We start from the raw sequence: 23632 nt of genomic DNA, 5'->3' as shown, positions 1-23632 counted from the left end.
TATAAAACCCAATTTTTTTTTCTATAAAAGAAGGTCTACACCTTGTGTATTAGTCGTTCCCTTGATCTGTTTTAAAGTGTTTTCCCTAACAGCTGAGGCTAGATCTTGGCCATAAAGTACAAAATTAAATCCTAGGTGCCTGAATGTGAGGTGTAAAAGATAATCTCAGTTTCAGACTTCAGTGCTGCTTCCTGTTCCAGCTGACAAGGTTTTCCCATAACTTACAGGTTGATGATGGAGTCGCCAGAGGAAATGGGGTTAATAGCAATTGCAGCTCAGCAAACACAAGGCAAAGGTGAGTAGTTTCTCATTGTTAAAGAAAGATCTCATTGGGATTCAAGATTGCACACAGGGCCATAACTGTATTGTTCTCCTAACTCAAGCCCTGCCCATATAGAAGCCACTGTGAACTCAGGAAATTTTTGTGCTGTATAGCAGTGCTTCTCAACCCTTTCCTGGAGGCACACCTTACCAGTCAGGTTTTCAGGATCACCACAATGAATATGCATGAGGTCGATTTTTTTTTTATATAAAATAGATTTTGTCTATATACAAGTTTATCTCATGCATATTCATTGTGGTGATCTTGAAAACCCGACTGGCTAGGTGTGCCTCCAGGGGAGGGTGAAGAAGCACTGCACCACAACTTTGTTTAGGGGTTAACAGTGGGCCTCCCAGAACTAATCTGTTAAGTTCTTGGCTCACGACCTCCACTGTTCTCGTGAGTTGTTCCTGAGTTCTTAAGCTTTCTTTTCACATAGTGGCATAATGACAGCAGATAAAGATTAAAATGGCCTTTCCATTCTGTCTAGCAATAATCTGACCACCTCAGGTAGATGTGCATAGAAATTCCCATATGCAACATAACATGCCATATCACTTATCTAACGTATTTAATTAATATAATTGCCTTTTAGGGTTGCAATTACTGCTTTATGCAGGTTATTCCAGTGCTCTCTTGTAGATCCTATAGATGTAACTGCTGCTCTATAAAGCTAACTCCAGGGTTTCATTTTAATTTTCCTGCCATTTATGATCCTCTATGATTATCCCATGCCTTTTTTTTTTTTTAAATTTCATTACCATTTTCATCCGTACCACCATCTCTGGGAAGACATTCCAAGCATTCTCTACCCTGGATGAGTGGTTAGAGCACCAGCCTTGACATCCAGAAGTGGCCAGTTCAAATCCCACTGTTGCTCCTTGTGTCCTTGGGCAAGTCACTTAACCCTCCCTCAGGTACAAACTTAGATTGTGAGCCCTCCAGGGACAGAGAAATACCCAGTATACCTGAATGTAATACCTTGAGCTACTACTGAAAAGGTGTGAGCAAAATCCAAAATCCTTTCCTTGAAAAAATTTCCATTACATTTCTTCCCACTGTTCCAGGACTTATGGGATAGTCATGTCCATTCACCAGTAGGTGGAGATAGAGAATACAGATCTGAGCTACACCATATAGACCCTTCCATCTAGCCCAGTTCCTAAATATTTTCTATCTCCAGCAGGTGGATGGGCAGACAGACTATTCTTTCTCTGGTTCTGAGGCCTCAGCTCCTGGTCAAGTTGGTCAGCGGGTCCCCCAGTTGAGCCTGGCAGGTATCTGTAGTAGTGGTGCTAGGTCCCTGTCTCTGGTGCTGCCTAGGATTTCCCTTCGCTCCCCCCCCCCCCCCCCCCCTTCTGTGCTGCTTTCTTCTTTTCAGCTTGCTCAGCAACAAGCCATTCAAACGAGGGGAAATAAATATCAGGTCTCAGTTGCAGGCTTCCCTGGTCCCGAGCTGTGAGGCCTGGGTGGCTCTGTGGGGGGGGGGGGGGGGGGGGTAGCTTTGACCCTTTGGAACAGCAAAGGAGGTGAGGCAGCTTATGGACAGGCGATTTTGCTGAGTGTTTGGTCTCAGAACTGCGTCGGGCTTTGGTGTTCGCAAGGACAAGGGAAACGTTTGAGGTTCGCAGCTCCAGGGGCGAGGAAAAAAACAACTTAACATGTGACAGTAATGGCAGCTCTCGCTGAAGGAGTTAAACACTGCTCTAAATGTGGGGGCCGTCGTTCTTTCTCAGGCCACTACACGGTGTGCAGGGCAGTGATCCCAAGCGTCGGGGAGAACTCGGAGAGTGAGTGGAGCCGCTTTGGGTGAGATCACACTGCGACAGCCACGTTCATTGGCCCAGTGCAGCACTAGCATGGTTCCCCTCAAAGTGAGGCGGGAACGGTGGCCATGTTGCTTGGTCCCAGGTTTCTCCCCTTTCAGAGGTGGCCTCTTTATGTTCAGACGGGCTATCTCTGAGAGAACCTTCGGAGGAGGGTGAATTCCCTCGGGTAGAGGGGGATGACCCGCATGTGCTCTGGTTGTTTCACAGGGAGGAATTGGGCTCCCTGATCTTTGCTCTAACAGTTAAAATGGTTTCTATTGAGAATGATTGACAAAATTGAAAAAAAAATTATAGTCACATTGACACTTTTTGCACAAAATCAAGGGGAGTTTTTTGACCACTGAATAAGAATGGAGTCAAATTGTTGAACAACATATTGAGGGGTTCTTTTACCAAGCTGTGGTAAAAAGGACCCTGCGGTAGTGGCGGGGGCTGTTTTTCCTGCATGCTAGGGCCCTTTTCACCACAGCGGGTAAAAAACAACCCCCCCCCCCCCCCACACACACACACACACACAAAAAAATGTCCATGCGGTAAGATTATTCTTATCACATGGCCATAGGGCTGTGAGCACTTACTGCCACCCATTGAGGTGGCAGTAAGGGCTTCCGTGGTAATCAGGCAGTGTGCTGTGCTGCCCAGTTACCGCCGGGTTAACACCGCAGTAAACATAATAAAACCATTTGCGCAACAGAAATGGCGTGTGCTCGAGTCGGAACTACTGCCGATGACTGTCTTGGGCCAGCGGTAGTTCCGGGTTGCCGCGTGGCAAACCTTTAGTAAAAGGGCCCCTGAGAGAGCTGCATGTGTTGACCTTGACATCTGAGGTCTTTTTCTCCCCCACAAATTCAGTTATACCTTTTTTTTGGTTGGATGTCTTAGGTGACTTGTTTAAGAAGGTTTAGGTTCCTTTTGTGACTGTTGAAAATGACTTCTAGAGAAAACAACCCTGATTTATTTGATGGGATTTTGAAGTCAAAATTTCTTGTCTTAAGAGTATATACGGTATGCAACAAATACAGAAAAAACATATGTAAACTTACTAAAATCTCATCTAAAATATATACCGTGTTTCCCCGAAAATAAGACAGTGTCTTATATTAATTTTTGCTCCCAAAGATGCGCTAGGTCTTATTTTCAGGGGATGTCTTATTCGGAAGTACTAGGGGGACTGTGGCAGTCGGGAACAGTATTGAAGTGGGGGGCGGTATCCTGCAGGAGTAGGCCGTGGCTCGCCTATCTGCCCACAGTGACCGCAGGACTGGAGCGGAGCAGAGCCGCCCTGGCCGGGCTGGGAATGGAGGAGGGGTATGAACTAGGGAAGGTAATGGAATGTGGGGCCGGGCTGCTCTGGCTGGGGGTCTCGGGAGGTTGTGAGAGGGCTTAGGGCGCAGGATCATCCCTACCGTATTACAAATGTTTAAAAAAATTCTACAGTAGCTCCGTTCCCCGTTGGTGGTGCTTTATGCGCTCCTCCTGTACATTCGCAACACTTTCCATCCTTCTAGTCTGACTTAGCCCTTGGGCGATGGAGCAGCGCCGAAAGGGCTCGGTTACTCATTTTCTTTTCTTTTATTATTTCTGCAAGGGGGATGTTTCTTTTCTTTCCAGGCTCACTTACCGGTAGTTCATCTTCACAAAAGCGTGAAGGAGGATGGTAGGAGTCCACTGGACGATAGATTTTCCACCTCAGTCTTGTTTCTTGCATTTCTTTTATGTTATTTCGTCTTTGGGTTGCAGCAAAAAAAATTAAGGTTTCTGTGTCCATGTCCCATCGGGGCCAAACAAAAATTTTGCTAGGTCTTACTTTCGGGGAGGCCTTATATTTAGCAATTCAGCAAAAACCCTACTAGGTCTTATTTTCGGGGAAACAGGGTATGCAGAAATCATGTACAGTCTGTCCCACAGGTCAGAAAATACCTATTTTTGTGGGTGTTTAAAAAAAGAAACCTAAAAACTTGAGCAACAAATTTTAAAGTTAAAAACAATTTTTGGCACTATATTGTCTTATTAAAAAAAAACAACTTACCAAGATGCGTATTGAGGTTCCTGCCCACTATTGAGCTAGTGTTGCTGAATATAGACAACCAGCCATTTTGCAAGTTGGCAGGAGAGGGACATACTGATGGTGGAATTGGGGAGAAGCCGGCAGCTATTCGGGTACTGCCAGTAATCAGTCTGTGCTAGTGTCCACATAGCTAAGCAAGTAAGTAGGACCGTGCAAAAGCTGTCCTGACTTAGGTCATTTAGCTATGTGGGTGCCATCTGTGAATATTGGCTGGCGCCCGCATAACTTCCAGGTCTCCAGTCGGATGACACCCCCTTTCCAACCCTTCCCCTGATCCATTCCGATTCCCCTCCCAACCTCTTGAACAGCAGTTCCACCCTAACCAGAACCCCTGCCCTCCAGGTCTACCTATAATAGCTATATGGCCCTCAAGGGTGGGCGTGATGCCCAATTGCTTTTGCCCATCGTGTTGCCAACCTCAAAATGGCTACCATAATCTCGACTACTGTGCGGCTGCCATTAGAGGTTGGAGTAGCCATTTTGAGGTCAACACTATGATGGGCAGGAGCGAGAGTGGTTATTGCTTCTGCCCTTGGGGACCCTATATTTGTCAAATGTAGGCCTGGGAAGGGGGAACCCTACAGGGGTAGGGGATTTTGGTTGGGGTTTCCCTGCTTTTCGAGGGGAGGGGGGAGAAATGACCCCTTTATTTGGATTCCAGCTGATATTCAGCCAGGATCCACTTAAGTATTTTATGCAGGTCCTGGCTGAATATAGGCCAGGTCAGGCATAAATCCTGGTGGGTACTTCTTTGCCAGGAGTACTCACTGACTAGACCGTTGATTTTCTTATATCAAGGAGAAATATATCCGAGCCGATAATACTAAATGAGATCCTTATGACCATAGTTATTTGTATTTTACCCCTGATGCATGCAGAAGCCTAAACATGGCCATTTCATCTTTTATACAATACTTTTATAGACTATACAGTTAAATTTATTAAAAACAATGTTTGGTTTGGTCTCTTGGTTTTACTACTTAGTATTTCACTAGGAAGAGCAAGACTACAAATCCTACAAATTTACCTCTCTACAAGATATGATGAGATAAAACTTTGACGTTTTTTTCTTTTTCTTTTTTTTCTTCTCAGGTCGTGGAAGAAATGCCTGGCTGAGTCCCATAGGGTCCGCTTTGTTCACTTTGCACCTCTCCATTCCTTTAGTTTCCCAACTGGGACAAAGAATTGCTTTTATTCAGCACTTGATGTCTCTTGCAGTGGTGGAATCAGTTAGATCAATACCAGGATATGAGGTAATGTATTCCGTTTAATTTCAGCAGTTCAATGCTCCTTGAATTTATTTTTTGGTTATCAGAGGTGGCCAGATCTGCTTCTCAAGAAGTCACAAACTGACCTACTTTTCAGGATTATCTACAGTGGCCCTGGTTGATTGTGGCTGAGCTGCATAGGATGTACATGAACGCAAAACACAGAATAGACAGACACACACATACACGCACAAATATGCAACACAGACACACACAAGGATTTGAAATAACTCTGTAAAGTGTATGTTCACACACCCGCACATGCAAATACAGAGAGATTTGAATTAATTCCATGAGGTATTCTTTCCTCACCACATCTTCCCTCCCCCCACTGCTACCCCCCTTCCATGCTTGGCTGGCTGTTACTGATTCATAGGTGTATTTCATTAGGTTTCTTAGTAGAATTTACATCAAAAATAGTGACTGAGCCCTGTATCTTTCTTGATGGTTGTTACTTTAACCCAGGGCGTATCTGAACTGCGGCGGTAGGGGGGGCCAGGGCCAGAGAGGGGGGGCACATTATACCCCCCCCCCCCCGCCGCCGCCGCCATTGCCGATCCCCCTCCCCCCAGCCGCTGCCATTGCTAACCCTCCCCCTCCGTTGCTCGCCTACCTTCGCTGGCGGGGGACCCCAACCCCCGCCAGCCGAGGTCCGCGTCCTCCTGCCGCTGCCGGCTGCCTTTGGTCCTTTAATTCTTCCATTGAAGCTGGCGCCGACGAAAAAGTTTCTTTTGAATCTGACATCGCTGCACGTTGCACGTTGTACGTGCAGGACGTCAGACTCAGAAACAATTTCTGAGTCTGACGTCCTGCACGTACAACGTGCAGCGACGTCAGACTCAAAAGAAACTTTCGTCGGCGCCAGCTTCAATGGAAGAATTAAAGGACGAAAGGCAGCCGGCAGCGGCAGGAGGACGCGGACCTCGGCTGGCGGGGGTTGGGGTCCCCCGCCAGCGAAGGTAGGCGAGCAACGGAGGGGGAGGGTTGGCAGCGGTAGGGGGGGTCCAGGGCGAAATCTGCGGGGGCCCAGGCCCCTGAGGCCCCACGCAGATACGCCCCTGCTTTAACCCAAAGCTCAGCAAATACGCGCTCATGCATTTGTAGTCGTCCTCTTTGTAATGCCCTTTTTAAAGGATTGTCTGAAAGGGAACTTCGTCGACTTCAGCTTATATAAAATATCGCAGTAAGAATCGTCATCAGTAGGAGAAATTTGATCACATCACCCCATTGTTGATGGCAGAACATTGGCTGCCGATTGAATCCTTTATTATTTAAAATTCATCTTGCTGGTGAGCTACTTTCTTTTTTTTCTCGTTATCTAATACCATATACTAACACTCGAACCTTGGGCTCCCTGGGTCAGTATTTGTTAGTAATCCCTTTTCGTCATATATTCTTGGACATATATTGGGCTTCAGTGTTTAGTATTGCAGGTCCAACTTTGTGGAACGCTTTACCACCATACTTATGTCAGATTTTCTCCCATCAGCTATTTAAACAATCACTGAAAAACCATCTTTCCAAATTGGCCTCTAATACATAATACCATTTTTAGTTTTGTGGTCCTAGGATTGTGCGTGGATACTGATGTCTGGGGTTGCTGAGCACTTTTTTTCTTTTCTGTTTTGTTTTTATTAAATTTTAATGAATATGGCTTATTTTACTGTTATTATGTAAACCACCTTGATGGCCTAAACTTGAAACTACTTATGGTGGCTTCTAGTGACCGAATCATGGTACTAGTCGCTACATGTGCTATCAACTAGTGATTAGAGACTCACGGCAATACCTGTGACTGTGGGAGAGTGGCAAATCCATTCTTTGAAATATTCACCTCTTCAAAGAAATGTAATAGATTGATGTATATGCTCTGTAATTTTGTTCTTTATGACAGTCTTTACCATTTTGCCCAGCACTGATGTCTGGCTCACCGTTCTATAATTTCCTGGATCACCTCTGGAACCCTTTTTAAAAATCGATGTTACATTGGCTGCTCTCCAATGTTCCGGTACATGCTCGATTTTTAAAATAAATTACATATTAACAATAGCTCTGCAAGTTCATGTTTCAATTCTATCTACTCTAGGATGAATACCATCCAGTCCAGGCGATTTGCTACTCTTCAGTTTGTCAAATTGCTCCATTACATCTTCCACGCTTACAGAAATTTGTTTGTTTTTCTGACTCATCAGCTTTGAATACCATTATTGGCACCAGTATCTCTCCCACACCCTCCTCGGTGAACACTGGAGCAAAGAGTTCATTTAATCTCTCCCCTATAGCCTTGTCTTCCCTGATTGCCCCTTTTATCCCTTGGTTATCTAGCGATCCAACTGATTCTTTTGCCGGCTTCTTGCTTGTAATATACCTTAAAAAGTTGTTCTGTTTTTTTTGGTCCCCCTGCCTTCACCCATTCTCTCTCTCTCTTCCCCCCTTCCCTCTCCCCCCCTCTCTCATACGTATCTCTCCTCTCTCTCTCTCATATGTATCTCTCCCTGCTGGAAAGAAATCAATCTGTGGGGAATTTTAATTTGATCTGTGAATTATTTTTTTCTCAAGGTGTGAGTGCTTACTGGTTGAAAGAAATCATTCAACCAGTAAACACTCATACCTTGAGAAAAAAAATAAAAATAATTTCACAAATCAAATTAAAATTCTCCACAGATCGTATCCCAGCTTCCAAAAGGGGAAAAGCCAGACGCACACACAAGGACCCACCTCCACACAGTGGAGCCAGGTCCAGTGTCCCCCCAAAATATGGAAAGAATGGAGGAACGGGAGAACACCCAAAAACACAAACTGTTCTCTCTCTCTTACATGTACCCCCCTCCCCTGCCTTCACCCTGTCTCATTCCCCTCACCTTCGATGAAGGTTTGCTTCCCTGCTGTGAGGGCCCGCAGAAGCTCTGGGTGAAATCCTCCCATAGGATTTGCTTCTCTGCCACAACTGGTTTCACCATGAAGTTGAGCCACTCGGCACTGGAAGTTGAGGTTGGTTTTGCGGTATTAAGTCTGATGAGACTTTCAGTGCCAGGCTGCTCAAGCTCCCGGTTAGACCAGTTGTTGCAGAGAAACGTATCCTATCAGAGGGCTTCTTCCAGAGCTTCTGCGGGCCAAGACAATGAGGTTGGCAGGCCGAGTTCAGGCCCGTGGGCCACGGGTTGGACGCCTGGTCTATCTAAATCCCAATAAATAATAAGAAGAATGGTCATCTATAAAATCCTACAATTTAATTTTATCCTAAAATCCCAATTTCTTTTTTCCAGGTAATTTGTCTGTTTTCCCCCTGAGATTTGACTGTAAAAACTCAATCTTGTTTATATAGTAATTGTGGAATTAGCCCTACCTGCTGTACCAGCAGTACCTGATTGATGCTTTTAGCCTGTAGCTCTTGACATTTCTCAAATATATTTTAAAACAAGATCCCAACTTATTCCAGCACAGTAAGAACTGGAAGTTGCTACTACCAATGTAACTTAGAAGGAAAATTAGAAATATAATACAAATTTATCTCAAACCCCCCTCCCTCATGAGAACAGTCAAGCAACAATCAGCAAAGTCCATATTAACTGTTCAGCAAAAATAACTAAAATATGGATATGTTACTTTTGTAGGCTGTAGAGTTGAGAGTGAAATGGCCAAATGATATTTACTACGGCGACCTCATGAAGCTTGGTGGTGTGCTGGTGAATTCTACACTGATGGGAAAAACATTTCATGTACTTCTTGGTGAGAATTATAGTTTTTTAAGTACTTTAAATAATTCAGCTGCATCAGCATTGACAGTGGTCTGTTGTGCACTAATGACTGAACTAGAGAGACAGTAAGCTCCGTGGAACTCTCTCTTTAGGTGTATCTGTACAGAGAGGCATATGTCTTTGTAGCACTATGAAAATAAGAACACAAATTGGCTATTAAGTTCTTGTCCGATTGTTTTTTAATTAAACGTAGCATTTATGCTTTTTATGTTGCATAATATTGGATACAGACCAGTCGCCAGGCCAGCCAGCAGCCAGAACAGTGAGAGATGTGGGAACACCCTTAATGATGCAGCTGCCTGTTAATAGCTATGTCAAGTATTTTTTTAAATATTTAATTTTTAAAAATGTTTAGTCTGAAAACCTCTTTGTTATGTCTCCAGGAAGGGCAGTGTAATAAGTTAAACACTGTGGAATTTACTCCCAGAGGGGCTTCATATAACTCGAGACTACCTCTACTTCAGGAAGCAGGTGAAAGCCTGGCTCTTTTCCCAAGCCCTTAATACGTAGGGTGACTGACTATACACTCATTCTGCACATGGACTAGCTTGCTACACACACTGTAACTTAGACCAGTTCCTTATATCTTGTTTAAATGTACAAAGAACTTACATTGAGTTGAGCCACTCATCTATTTATCCCAACTGACTCTGTACCACCCATCTTGTCTCCTTCTATATATCTGCACTTGGCCCCTCAACTGTATTGTAGAAAAGCATTAGTATCGTAGCTATGTTATTTGAATGTTCTAATGTATTTTTATTAGAAATTTGATTAGTATTATGCTGATATCATATTATATCTCTATTTGAATTTCAGTGCTGTTAAATGTGTATATTTTTTATACTTTTTCATGGTCGTCCTATTAAGTTTTTTTAATTTGTTTTTTATAAGTTTACCTCATTTATTATATGTATACTTATACTTGATCATTTTACTATTGTTATACTGTTAACAAAATTGTAAGTTTTATGTTAAACTGTACCTGTTGTGCACTGCCTTGGGTGAATCTCTTCATAAAGGCGGTCAATAAATCCCAATAAATAAATACTGTGTAAGTTATAAAGTCTAAGGTGCCCTCCTGCCCTCTCATGAAACAGTTATGAAAAACAGACATTTTATATGAGTGCCATTTGTTTATTAGGATTTATTAACCACGTTTATGAAGTGATTCACCCAGTGTTAAATGCTGTTTATAGTGTAAATGGTGCTCCTGTATTACTTCCTGTTTTTGTTGTATGTACAAATCTTGGATGGAATTTTGATCTTGTTATAGTATCGACGGGAGGGGTAAGGGACCCCTTGCATCTCTTTCATGGTCTTTCTCTCTCTCTCTGTGTTAGGTGAGGCAGATGGAGAGGGTTGAAATGGGGAGGGGTTGATAGGGAAGAGGAGATGTTATGGTTTGGGGTTGAGGTGGTTAATGCTGGGATTTGTAATTAGTTGGGGGGGCCAAATTGGGAAAAGAGGAAGATGAAGACTGTTTATATCAATGGGCATATGGGGGGTGTTGATAGGGAAGGGAGGTGTTATGGTTTGGGGTTGGGATGGTTAATGCTAGGATTTGTAATTAGTTGGGGAGGGGTAGGGACCAAAAGAGGAAGATGAAGACTGTTTTATATCAATGGACATTTATTATGTATTTCACAGTTACTGTGGACGTTGAGCTAAAGCACATGAAGTCAAACATATATTTCACAACTGCTTTTCCAGTGGGGTCGTTGATTAACTTCTCCTTAATGTCAGGATACACATCCGTGCAGCTGTTTGATCATTATCATACTGGTGGGCTGATGGAAAGATCTGGGCATAACATGGGGACACTTTTACTTTGGCAAATTTTAATGGGCAGGCAATGAGTACTCATTCAGCTAGAATTCTCACATGGAATGTGGGGGGGGGGGGGGGGGGATTACATCTCCCCTAAAACATGCAAAACTTTTGGCAGCTTTAAAACGCCTTGAAGCAGATATTGCATGTATACAGAAAGCACACCTTTCTGATAAGGAACACCTTACATTTCACCACTCCTGGGTGCATGAAGTTTTTTCATCTTCCTCCCAGGAATGGCGGGGTGGAGTGGCAATATTACTTAGAAAAGTTTTAGCATGCAAAAGCAGAATTACTTTTTAGAGGTTCAGAGGGACAATATGTTTCGTTACATTTATGGTTACATGGTACTGAGTTTCTCCTTTTGGCAGTATATGGCCCTAACTAATATGAACCCGCATTTTTCTCATCACTAATGCGGCTGTGCCTTCCCTACCAGTCCCTCAAAGTAATAATACTACTACTACTACTTAGCATTTCTATACTGGGAGATTTTAATTTGGTGGTGGATCCAAATTGGGATTGCTCTATTCCCCGGTTATCCCACCATGTTGGGGCCAGAGCCCATTCCCTCTCTTCATTTATATGTTCACTGAACCTTATTGATACATGGTATCATTGGCCTTGATGAGGTATCTGATCACTGTTGGAATGTAATTGTATTTTACATGCATTGCCTGTCACCTATTATTTCTCTGTGATTACTCTGTGACCTCTGATGTGAATTACTTAGAGAGGTCACACAGCTATGCAACTTCCTGTGGGGGTTAGACACAGCAGATGCAGCACATGGAGCACATGGAGCTCATGATCTCTCCTAACCTGAGAGGATCTATGGTGGTGTGAGCATCCATTACCATCTAAGCACATGGAAGGAGCTGATAATACAAATGTATAGTAATATGTATATATAAGCCTGTCTGATTATAATCTAACTACAAACTGTGAGTAAACAGATGTTTTGTTACTTCAACTTTAAAGTGACTCAGCAGTGAATTATTCAGGGGTGAATGAGAGAGAGATGAAGAAAGAAATTAACATTTCTAAAGCTGAAGCTGTGTGTACTAAAATCTGCTAATTATTTACTACAAATAATCCAACAAAAGGGTTATGGGCCCAGGGCCAGGAATTGAAAAAGAAGAGAAATATTACCAGGCAGAAAAAAAGGCCACATTTTTCTCTTAAGTTTTAAAGGAAAGATTCAGTCTGTCTCTCTCTCCCCCCACACAGCAGACAGAAGGCTAAGAAAATGGCTGAGGGAAGAAATTCACCATTGTTCTATTCTCTCAAGGTGCCTAGATTAACTGAGTTTAATTATCAGAAGTGGGAACTAAGATTCATATGTCTCCTTCGAGCAAAAGGATTAAATATATGCTTAGACCAAGACAGAACAGCTGAAAATATGGCTGAATGGGACAATGCAAACTATTATGTGAAGTGCATGCTTTTGGAAGCTCTCTCAGAGAAACAAGCCATATTAGTGGAGGGAAAAGATACACCAAAGGACATTTTATATAAACTGAGAACTATGTATGCAACTACATATGCAAAGCAGCAACCAATTTGGCTGGCAGAGTTGAATGAAACCAAATTAAGGGATAAAAGTAAATGTAATGATCACATTATGCATCTTATGTCTTCATTTCAAAAGTTAGAACTTTCTGGAATTCCCATGTGTGATGCATTGAAAAGAGCATTTCTTTTTACCTCACTATCAAAGAAGTTTGATGTTTTTAGGTCTGTAAATGAGGCCATTGAAGGGCAATCTTTTGAACAGGCAACATCAAAACTAAGGCAGGAATGCATAATAAATGATTCTGAGGAGATGTGTTCTCAAAGTCAGTCAGAGAGAAATGAAACAAATTTCTTGGCAAAGAACAGAGGAAGGCGGAGCTATGGGAAAACTCCACCCAAGGGCAAGCTGATTTGCTACTTATGTGGAAAGGAGGGACATGTATCTAAATGGTGTAAGGAAACACAAAACACTCCCTCTAGCTCACCTAAGCCAATGGAACTAAAGAATTTTCAAACCAGGAAATGTATGAAGGACAAAGATAAACACAAGGGCTTTCTAATGGCAGAAAAATCTTTGACTATGGTAAATAATAATTCAAATGAAAGTACTTGGATTTTGGATTCGGGGAGCACATGCCATTTAACCAATTGTAAGGATTTCTTTCAGGAAATGTGTCCAGAGGAAGGTATTCTTAAAACTGCAAACGCAGGGACTGCTAAGATCCAAGCAAAAGGTATTGGATTCTTAAATGCAAAGTGTCTAATGAAGTTAAAGAAATTCCTGTAAGTGATGTCTTGTATATTCCCCAAGCAGTTTGCAATATGCTTAGTGTATCTACATTAGATAAGAAGGGATTTGTGATTCATTTTGAAAACAGTAAGTGCACAATCTCTAAAAATGATGAAGTGTATGCTGAAGCTTTTATGCATAATGATGTTTATAAGCTGAACATTTCAGGTGAAGCCTCACATATGGCGCAAGTAAGGAAGAATGATGGTAAATGTAGTCTGGAAATCTGGCACCGCCGCCTGGGACATCGTGATTCTAAGGTGATCCAGGATCTTTACAGTAAGCAACTAGCCACTGGCATTCAGATAAGTGCAGATGCTGGTAAAATGGAGAAATGCATAGACTGTGTTACTCAAAAAGGTGTGAGACCCTCATTTCCTGCATACACAGGAAATAGGAGTAATAAAGTGCTGGACTTAATACACAGTGACTTATGTGGACCGTTTAATATCCCATCATTGGGAAATAACAGATTTGTACTAATATTCTTGGATGATTTCTCTAGATATTGTGTGGCCTATTTGCTGAAAGAAAAAAGTCAAGTCACAGACATGCTGAAGAAATACGTAGCCATGGTGAGCAATAAATTTGAAAGAAAACCAAAGGTTCTTCAGACCGACAATGGTGGTGAGTTCACTTCACAAAGCATGCACACATTTCTAGAACAAGAAGGCATTCAACATATCACAACAGTAGCTTATACACCAGAGCAAAATTCTGTTGCAGAGAGAAAATTTAGGTCACTTGTGGAAATGACCAGGTGTATGCTGTCAGATAGCAATCTCCCTAAAAGACTATGGGGGGAAGCAATTCTCACAGCAGTGTACCTACAAAACAGAATGCCAACTAAAGGCGCTGAGCGCACACCACATGAGACATGGCATGGTAGGAAGCCAAACCTGTCACACATAAGAACATTTGGAAGTACAGCATATGCTCATGTACCAAAACAAAGAAGGCATAAGCTGGATTCCACAACAGAAAGGGGCATTTTAGTTGGCTATGCTCCAGGACACAAAGGATATAGAATTTTGAATCTGAAAACTGGCATTGTTGGCATAAGACATGTTACATATTTTGATGAAAACAAAAGGGTTGATAAAGGCTGGATTATCCCAGATGAGCCTTATCATCCAGAATATGAAACTAGAACAATAATAGACATGCCAGTGTATATAAATGCCATACCAAGGCAGATGTCTGAAAGCAACTCATCTGTATCTAACGAGGAACAGGCAGAGGAAACAGACACAGAAAGGATCATTGAAGAAGACAGTACAGTTGGAGAAGGGGAATCAATTGGAGAAGGACTCTCAGATTTAGAGGATGCGGAAAGGTCAGACCAACCTGTTGTCAGACGCTCATCCAGGGAAAACAAAGGTGTTCCACCCCCAAGACTGTCTTACCTAACAAAGTCAGCAGAAGCTCAAGAGCCCTTAACATGGGATGAGATTGAGAAAATGCCAGCAGAAGAAGCTGCTGAATGGCATAAAGCTGCACAAGAAGAAATTGATGCATTGGATAAAAATAATACTTGGATTCTTACAAAATTACCTCCTGGCAAGAAAGCTATAGGATGCAAATGGGTATTCAAGTTAAAAAGGAATGCACAAGGAAAAGTGGAAAGGTATAAAGCCAGATTAGTGGCAAAGGGATATCTTCAAAAATATGGAGAAGATTTTGATGAAGTGTTTGCACCTGTAGTGAAACACACGACAATCAGAACACTTCTGAGCATTGCAGTCTCAAAAGGCATGCAAGTCAACCACATTGATGTGAAAACAGCGTTTCTTCACGGAGATATAACTGAAGACTTGTACATGGAACAACCAACAGGTTTCATAAATACAAAACAAAGACAGCTAGTGTGTAAATTAAACAAAGGTCTTTATGGATTAAAGCAAAGTGCAAAATGTTGGAATGACAAATTGCATGAAATATTGACAAATTTAGGATTTAAGCAAGGTGAAGCAGATAAATGTTTGTACACTAGGTGCAGAAATGGACAATATGCATACATTTTAGCTTTTGTTGATGATCTGCTCATTGCAAGCAAAAGTGAGCAAGAGTACAAGGACATTGTAAAGTGTTTAAACCTCAATGTTGAGATAAAAGAACTTGGTAATGTGTCATACTATCTTGGTATAGAAATTGAGAAACAAAATGATGGTTCTTATCTTCTAAGCCAGAAGCAGAAAATAAATGAGCTTATTGAAAGTTTAGGTATGCAAGATGCCCAAGTTGTAAGCACTCCCATGATCACTGATTTTCTGAAGGATGAAACAGTAAGAGAACCTTTACCAGATAACATCCAATATAGATCAGCCATAGGTAAGCTTTTATATCTAGCTACCACATACAGGGCTGATATAGCAAATGCAGTAGGAATTTTGAGCAGAAGGGTCAGCTCACCTACCAAATCAGATTGGACTGCAGTTAAAAGGATGGTAAGGTATTTAAAGGGTACCATTGATTGTAAATTAAAGATTTCAGCCAATAGTAATCCAAAACTAATATGTTACTGTGATTCAGATTGGGCAGGGGATCATTCTGACTATAAATCCACAAGTGGATATGTGTTTATGTATGGAAATGTACAAATTTCATGGGCCAGTCATAAACAAAGTATTGTGAGTTTGTCTTCTACAGAAGCTGAATACGTGGCCGTATCGGAAGCGTGCAGAGAACTGATGTGGATTGAAAAACTTTTGCTGGATTTTGGAATAGCTGAACAGAGACCAATCCAGATAATGGAAGATAATCAGAGCTGCATCCGACTGTCACAGAATGACAAGGTTCAGTCACGCACCAAGCACATCGCAACGAAATACCACAACGTGCGAGAGTTGGCGAAAGAAGGGGTCATCAGTCTACACTATTGTCACACCAGTGAGATGACAGCTGACATCATGACCAAACCGTTACCCAGAGAACATTTTGTGAATCTGCGTATAAAGCTTGGACTTTTGTATGAATAAATAATTGCATGACAGTTATGCATGAGAAGGGGTTTTGTTGGAATGTAATTGTATTTTACATGCATTGCCTGTCACCTATTATTTCTCTGTGATTACTCTGTGACCTCTGATGTGAATTACTTAGAGAGGTCACACAGCTATGCAACTTCCTGTGGGGGTTAGACACAGCAGATGCAGCACATGGAGCACATGGAGCTCATGATCTCTCCTAACCTGAGAGGATCTATGGTGGTGTGAGCATCCATTACCATCTAAGCACATGGAAGGAGCTGATAATACAAATGTATAGTAATATGTATATATAAGCCTGTCTGATTATAATCTAACTACAAACTGTGAGTAAACAGATGTTTTGTTACTTCAACTTTAAAGTGACTCAGCAGTGAATTATTCAGGGGTGAATGAGAGAGAGATGAAGAAAGAAATTAACATTTCTAAAGCTGAAGCTGTGTGTACTAAAATCTGCTAATTATTTACTACAAATAATCCAACAATCACATTATGGTATGGATAGACGTGAAGGCTCCTGCCTACCACCAGTCCTCTTTGGGCTGGCGCTTTCCATCATACATCTACCAGAATCAACATTTCTGTGATGGGCGGCATACGTTTATCATAATAAGGAACACTTAGAACAACGTTCATTATTCTGGTCTGCTGCTAAAGCCGTGCTTAGAGGGGATATGATAGCATATATCCATCTTCATAACAAACACATGGCGACAGGAATCCTACACTTATAATCTCAGCTAAAGAAGGCTAAAAGAGCATACATACACTGACCTTGCCAGGCCACATGAGACACCTTATAATCGGTACAGGTTTCCTTGAATTCCCTTTTACACAAGCAAGCGTCCCATTCTTTGGTATTTTGTAAATTTTGTTTATACCACTTTGGGAATAAGCCGGGGCAATTGCTTGCCAAGATTGTTAAAGCCTAGAGAGGGCCTAGGACTGTTACTTCCCAACGGATTTCCCAAGGGAAGTTGTGTAATAAGAATGAGGAAATAGTGGATATCTTTATTCAGTACTTTTCTCAACTTTATAAGGCAGATACCTTGCCAAATACTGCTTCATTGTCTGCCTATCTTGACAAGGCTGGGCTTCCTCGTTTAAATCTCAGGAGTTCCAGTCACTAAATGCGCATATTTCAGCCCAAGAAATACAGGCTGCCATCAAAGGTCTCAAACTTAATTCATCTCTGGGCCCGGATGGCTTTTCAGGGGAATTTTAAATAGAGTTTTAAATTGAGTTGTAGAGTGTAATATTTAGATAAGAGCTCCATTGAGCGCCAACAATGTATAGTTAAGTTTGGGTGCAGTATCTTTAATATGACAGTGGTGGAAAGAAAGAGGTAACAGCTGCTGCGCCCCTAAAATGAATGCTGTAGAAAGTTCCTCTTGTACGTCTTCAGTCAGGTCCTCCCAGTTAAGGCTGTTGACAGAATGACGTAACTGAAGGTAGTAAAAACAGTCTGAAGATGGAATAGAAAATTCTCACTGAAGTTCAGAAAAGAGTTCAATGTGTCCCTCTACCGTTACTACATCATATTAAAGAGTGCTATGCAGCCGGCAAGTGAGATGGGATAGACGCCCCAGAGTTGTAGCAATCGACGGGTCTCCGCCAGCAGTGGGAACACATTCATTTTATATAATTTAGATAGGTCGGTCGGGACCAAGACCCCCAGGTACTTTATCTTATCTGTTGCCCAGTCTAAAGGGAACTGGTCTCCCCAGCCACTCCACACCTCCCCTCCCAGGGGCAGACCCTGTGACTTTATAAGATTTAGCTTGAATCCCGCCATCGCCCCATAGCCTGTCAACACATCCAACAGGCATTGCAGTGTCGAATGGGCCGGGTCTAATAGCAGTAAGAGATCATCTGCATAAGCAAGTATTTTGGTAACTACCCCCTGGATTCCGATGCTCCGTATCCGCTCCGCCGCCCGTATCTCACACAACAGAGGCTCCAGAGAGAGCACGAACAGCAGAGGGGACAGGGTACATCCTTGCCGTGTCCCGCATCTTATCGCCAGCTCTCCCGTTCTAATCTCATTTACCACCAGCATAGCTGTCGGAGATGAGTAAAGTGCCCGAGTAGCCTGCAGGTGCCAGCCCGTGATCCCCACCCACTGTAGCACTTCGAACATAAAGGGCCAAAATACTCTGTCGAAGGTGCATTCTGCATCTAGACTAACTATTAATCCAGATTTGCCTTCTACCGCACTATGTATTACCGCTGCTAGTAGCTTGCGTACATTAAGAACTGACTGGTAGCCTCTTACAAAGCCTACCTGACTCTCCTGGATTATCTGGGACAGCAAAGGAGCTAGTCGGTCTGCTAGAACTCGTGACAGAATTTTGACATCGACATTTATTAATGAGATCAGCCGATAGGAGCCAGGGTCCAATAAATCCCTCCCTCTTTTTGGTATAAGACTTAATAACGCCGTGTTTGCTTTGGGGGGGGGGGGAGTGCGTCATTTTCTATCACTTCTGTATAGTATTCCCATAGCGGTCCCAGCAGCTGAGGGCCCAGCATTTTGTAAAATGCGCCCGAAAAGCCATCAGGCCCCGGCGCCGAGTATAGCTTTTAGGGCCTTGATGGCTCTTTGAACTTCTTTGGCCGTTAAAGGCACATTAAGCCCCTCAATTGCTTCAGCTGGAAGCTGCGGCATTCCTGACTGCGCTAAGTATTCCCTTATACCTTCTCGATCTCCAGGTTCTCTTTGGTATAACACAGAAAAGTGTCTCCAGAAGGTGTCCGCCACCTCCTCCGCTCTAGACACTTTCTGTCCTGCACTGTTCCTCAGGACCAGTACATAGTGTGATCTGCGCGCCCCTTTCACCATTCGAGCTAGCTGTCCTCCCACTTTATCCCCATACCTGTAAAATTTGAATTTCCTGTAGATAAGGGAACGGGTTATTCTCTCATGCAAGATCTCATTTAACGCAACCCGCGCTGCCATCAGCGAGTCATAATTCTCTGCTATAGGGGCTTTAATGTACTGTTTCTTCGCCAGTCTAAACTGGCGTTCTCGAGTTATAATCCCCTTTGCGATCTGGCGGTTTCTCTGACTCACATAGGCTATTATGTCCCCTCTTAGCACGGCTTTGGCAGCTGCCCAAAAAAGAACTGGGTCTTCCGCATGCTGGGCATTAAAAGTGCTATATTCCTCCCATTTTGTAAGTAAATACTTCTGAAATTCTGGTGAGGAATAGAGATAGGCAGGGAAACGCCAGTGTCTTGCTACTTGATAATATGGCTGCGCTTCCAGGTCTATCCAAATCATGGCATGATCCGACAGCTCCTCAGGTCCTATCTGTGCTGCCTGGACCTGAGAGAACAGCTCCTTTGAAAGTAATATGTAATCCAGTCTAGATTGGGTGCGGTGAACCCTAGATGTGTGGGTATAATCTTTCTCATCTAAATTCAGCAGCCGCCATGGGTCAACTAACCCTGCAGCTTGCCAAAAAGACTCTAGCAGTGTAGGCCCATCGGACTCCCCCCTTCTCCTTGGACCCGTGCGATCTAGCCCCCAGTCAAAGACTTGATTCATGTCCCCTGCTATCATTATTGGCAAATAGGGGTATTGCTGGTATTTAATAACTGTGAATAAAACCTTCTATTAGTCCCAGTTGGCACATAGACAGCCACCAGGAGTCTGTCTCTACCCTGCAGATTTATCTTTATCCCAAAATATCTCCCTTCACTGTCTTTAAATAAGGGCGTTACTTGACAGGCCAGGGCTTTATGTATTAGAATTACTACCCCTCCTTTCCGGCCTGCCGCTGGGGAACAGTGCATCTCCCACACCCAATGCCTTTTTAGCTTTTCATGTTCCTCTTGGGAGAGTCTCGTCGCCTGAACACAGGCTATTTGGGCCCCGTGGCGCTTCAAGGCCTCCAGTATCTTTGCTCTTTTTATTGGGGTCGTGATCCCACAGACGTTCCATGAAATCACGCGGACCTCACCTCCCTGTGATCTCTTCAGGATCTTTGTCTTGTGTTGCAGTCGTATTACTCTCTCTCTGTCCCTGGGAGTGCCCAGCCTCCCCCCCCCCCCCAGGGAATCTTCCCTTCAATATCCAAAGGCCAGTGTCCCAGTGCAGCCTCCTGTGCCTTTGCCCACCCTGTATCAAGTGCTCTTTTCCTAATGTGCCCCACTTTTCGTTACCTCGATTACTCGCAGAACTTCTTTACCCCCCCCCCCTCCAGTTGCCCCCTCCCGAACCCACCCACCTCTCCTTTTTCCTATCTCCCCCTGGACTCCCCCCTTTCCCTGTGTCCCTACTCCTCCCTCCTCACCTCCCTTTTTTATCCCTTTCATCTCTGTGACCCAGTCCATCACTCTCTGAATGGGTAGTCGGGGTTTTCCGTGCCTCCAGGCCCCAACACTGGTGAAATCAAGGCAGCCCTTCAATAACAAATCCTAGGCATCCCTCCCTTGACCACTGTGTAGATTCCCCTTCTGTATTTCACACTAACATTCAAACATAGCAAAAAGCATACAGTACATTGCATTAGGTTAAGTTATTTCTCGTTCTCTCCTTTGTCTGGCCTGTTTCTTCTTTCTTCCAAGTCTTCCACGTGGTGCTGCGTTGCAGAGACTGTATCACAAAACTTCCATTTACCTTCACTCTTGATTTTTAGTACCGCAGGATATACCAGTATAAATGGCACTTGCATTGCATGAAGTCGCTGACACCACGGAGTAAATTTTTTCCTCTGCTCCTGCAGTGCAGCCGAGTAATCCTGATAAATTCGAACTTGGTGGCCATTGTACTTAAGTTCCTGATGTTTTTGTCTATAGCCTTACAGTATTTCTACTTTGTGCCCGCGTGGTCAGACAATGCAAATTCCTCAGCCAGCCACTTCCAGCAGGGACGCTAGCGCTTGGTCAGGAACCGTTTCAGGAAGGCCCACCAGCCGCAAATTTCCCCAACGCGACCTGTTCTTCAGGTCATCCAATTTTACCTTTAGCTGCTCCACGTTCACTGTGAGTTCTTTGACTTGGCGTGCGGTGGGGCCCGATGCATCTTCGATGTCCGAGACTCGCTTTTCTAGCTCCCCCGTTCTTTGCACAGTGTCCGTGAGGAGCGATTATAAATTCACGGTTCGCACACACAGTTGATCTAATCTCTGTGCCATCACCTCTTCCATCGCATCTTTCAGTTGTAACTGCTCCGCCGTAAACGCTGCGTTCCCGCTCAGCATCGGGCCTTCCTCTGCGCCACCTGTCGCCTTAGGTTTGTCTTTTTCTTTCCTTGCGCTTCTACTGGTCATCGCTTTCGCCGGTGTGCTCAGAAATTTATCCATAAAAATTCACCGCTATGTTTGTGTTGTAGGGGCTCTTGCCTTGTGATTTATTTGTTTTAAATACAAAATTCAGGGGTCAGGGCCTCGGAGCTCACGGAACCACGTCTGCCTCTTTTCAGAGCATCACGTGACCCCCAGAGAGTAGGGTTAAATGGTCAGTATTCTCAATGGAGAAGGGTAGGTAGTTGGGTTCCGCAGAGGTCTGTGCTGGGACTGCGGCTTTATATTTCTAAATGATCTATAGTTGGGAGTAACTAGTGAGGTAATTAAATTTGCTGATGACACAAAGTTATTCTAAGTTGTTAAATTGCAAGAGGATTGTGAAAAATTACAAGTGGACCTTACAAGACTGGGAGTCTGGGCATCTAAATGAGCAAGTGCAAAGTGATGCATGTGGAAAGGAGGAACCTGAATTATAGCTACGTAATGCAAGGTTCCACGTTAGGCGTCACCAACCTGGAAAGGGATCCAGGAATCATCGTTGATGATTCGTTGAAACCCTCTGCTCAGTGTGTGGCAGTGGCTAAGAAAACAAAGTGAATATTGGGTATCACTAGGAAAGGAATGGAAAACAAAAATGAGGACGTTATAATGCCTTTGTATCGCTCAGTGGTGCAACCACACCTTGAATATTGTGTTCAATTCTGGTCACCACATCTCAAGATACAGTGGAATTAGAAAAGGTACAGAGAAGGGCAACAAAAATGATAAAGGGGATGGACAACTTCCCTATGAGGAAAGGCTAAAGTGGCTAGTGCTTTTGAGCTTGGAGAAAAGACGGCTGAGGGGAAAGGGAAGGGAAATGGGACTTGATATGCCGCCTTTCTGAGGTTTTTACAACTACATTCAAAGCGGTTTACATATATTCAGGTACTTATTTTGTACCAGGGGCAATGGAGGGTTAAGTGACTTGCCCAGAGTCACAAGGAGCTGCAGTGGGAATCAAACTCACTTCCCCAGGATCAAAGTCCACTGCACTAACCACTAGGCTACGGAAATATGATAGAGCTCTATAAAATAATGAGTGGAGTGGAACAGGTAGACGTGAATCGCTTGTTTACTGTTTCCAAAAATACTAGGACCAGGGGGCACACAATGAAGCTACAAAGTAAATTTAAAACGAATCTGAGAAAATATTTCTTCACTCAACTTGTAATTAAACTCGGAAATTTGTTGCCAGAGAATGTAGTAAAAGTGGTTAGCTTAGCAGTGTTTAAAAAAAGGTTTAGATGGCTTCCTAAAGGAAAAGTCCATAGAACATTATTAAAATGGACTTGGGGAAACTCCACTGCTTATTTCTAGAAAAAAAAACCCCTACATACATTAAGGACACTACACACTTTCTCAATATATTGCAGGATATACAGTTACCAGATTCACATATTATTATGACAACCTTTGACATAAAATCTCTATATACTATGATTCCTCAAAACGAATTGTTAGAAGTCATTGGTGAAACCTTAAACAATCGTCCCAGTCCACATCAAGTCCCCACTGATTTTTTGTGTAAACTGGCAGAAATAGCATTATGCAGTAATTTTTTCTGCTTTCAAGATGAGTTATACAAACAAAAATCTGGGGTGGCCATGGGAGCGACATTCGCTCCCACTCTAGCCAATCTTTTTATGGCCCAGTTTGAAGATAAATGGTTGGCTAGATCTCCTTACAATGACATGCTAGGTATATGGAAACGTTACATCGACGATATATTCATTGTGTGGTATGGTAGTATCGAACAATTACAGTCATTCCATAGTTGGCTGAATCAATGTCATGCCAGAATCCAATTTACTTTAACGTGGTCAGAATCCAAGATACATTTCCTTGATGTTGAGATTCTCCTTGTAGAGAAGCAATTTATTACCAATGTATTTGTTAAGAGCACTGACCGGAACACTTTTTTAGAACACAGTAGTTGCCATCCCAAAGCATTAAAACGAAGTCTTCCATTTT

At 43.1% G+C, this 23632-nt stretch overlaps 1 protein-coding gene across 2 annotated transcripts in view; it reads left to right on the top strand.

Moving 5' to 3' along the window:
- HLCS (holocarboxylase synthetase) overlaps positions 1–23632 on the top strand; it is a 180180-nt gene that overhangs the window by 136925 nt on the left and 19623 nt on the right. For both annotated transcript variants that reach the window (XM_030202215.1, XM_030202214.1), the window contains exons 7-9: positions 228–295; positions 5312–5472; positions 9102–9216. In XM_030202215.1, coding sequence (XP_030058075.1) covers positions 228–295; positions 5312–5472; positions 9102–9216 — 344 coding nt within the window. The remainder of the gene's footprint in view (positions 1–227; positions 296–5311; positions 5473–9101; positions 9217–23632) is intronic.

The sequence above is a fragment of the Microcaecilia unicolor genome, chromosome 4 (genome assembly GCF_901765095.1).
Source record: "Microcaecilia unicolor chromosome 4, aMicUni1.1, whole genome shotgun sequence".
Classification (NCBI taxonomy): Eukaryota; Metazoa; Chordata; class Amphibia; order Gymnophiona; family Siphonopidae; genus Microcaecilia; species Microcaecilia unicolor.
The sequence above is the reverse complement of the archived record's forward strand: the minus strand, read 5'-3'. Positions and strand labels throughout refer to the sequence as shown.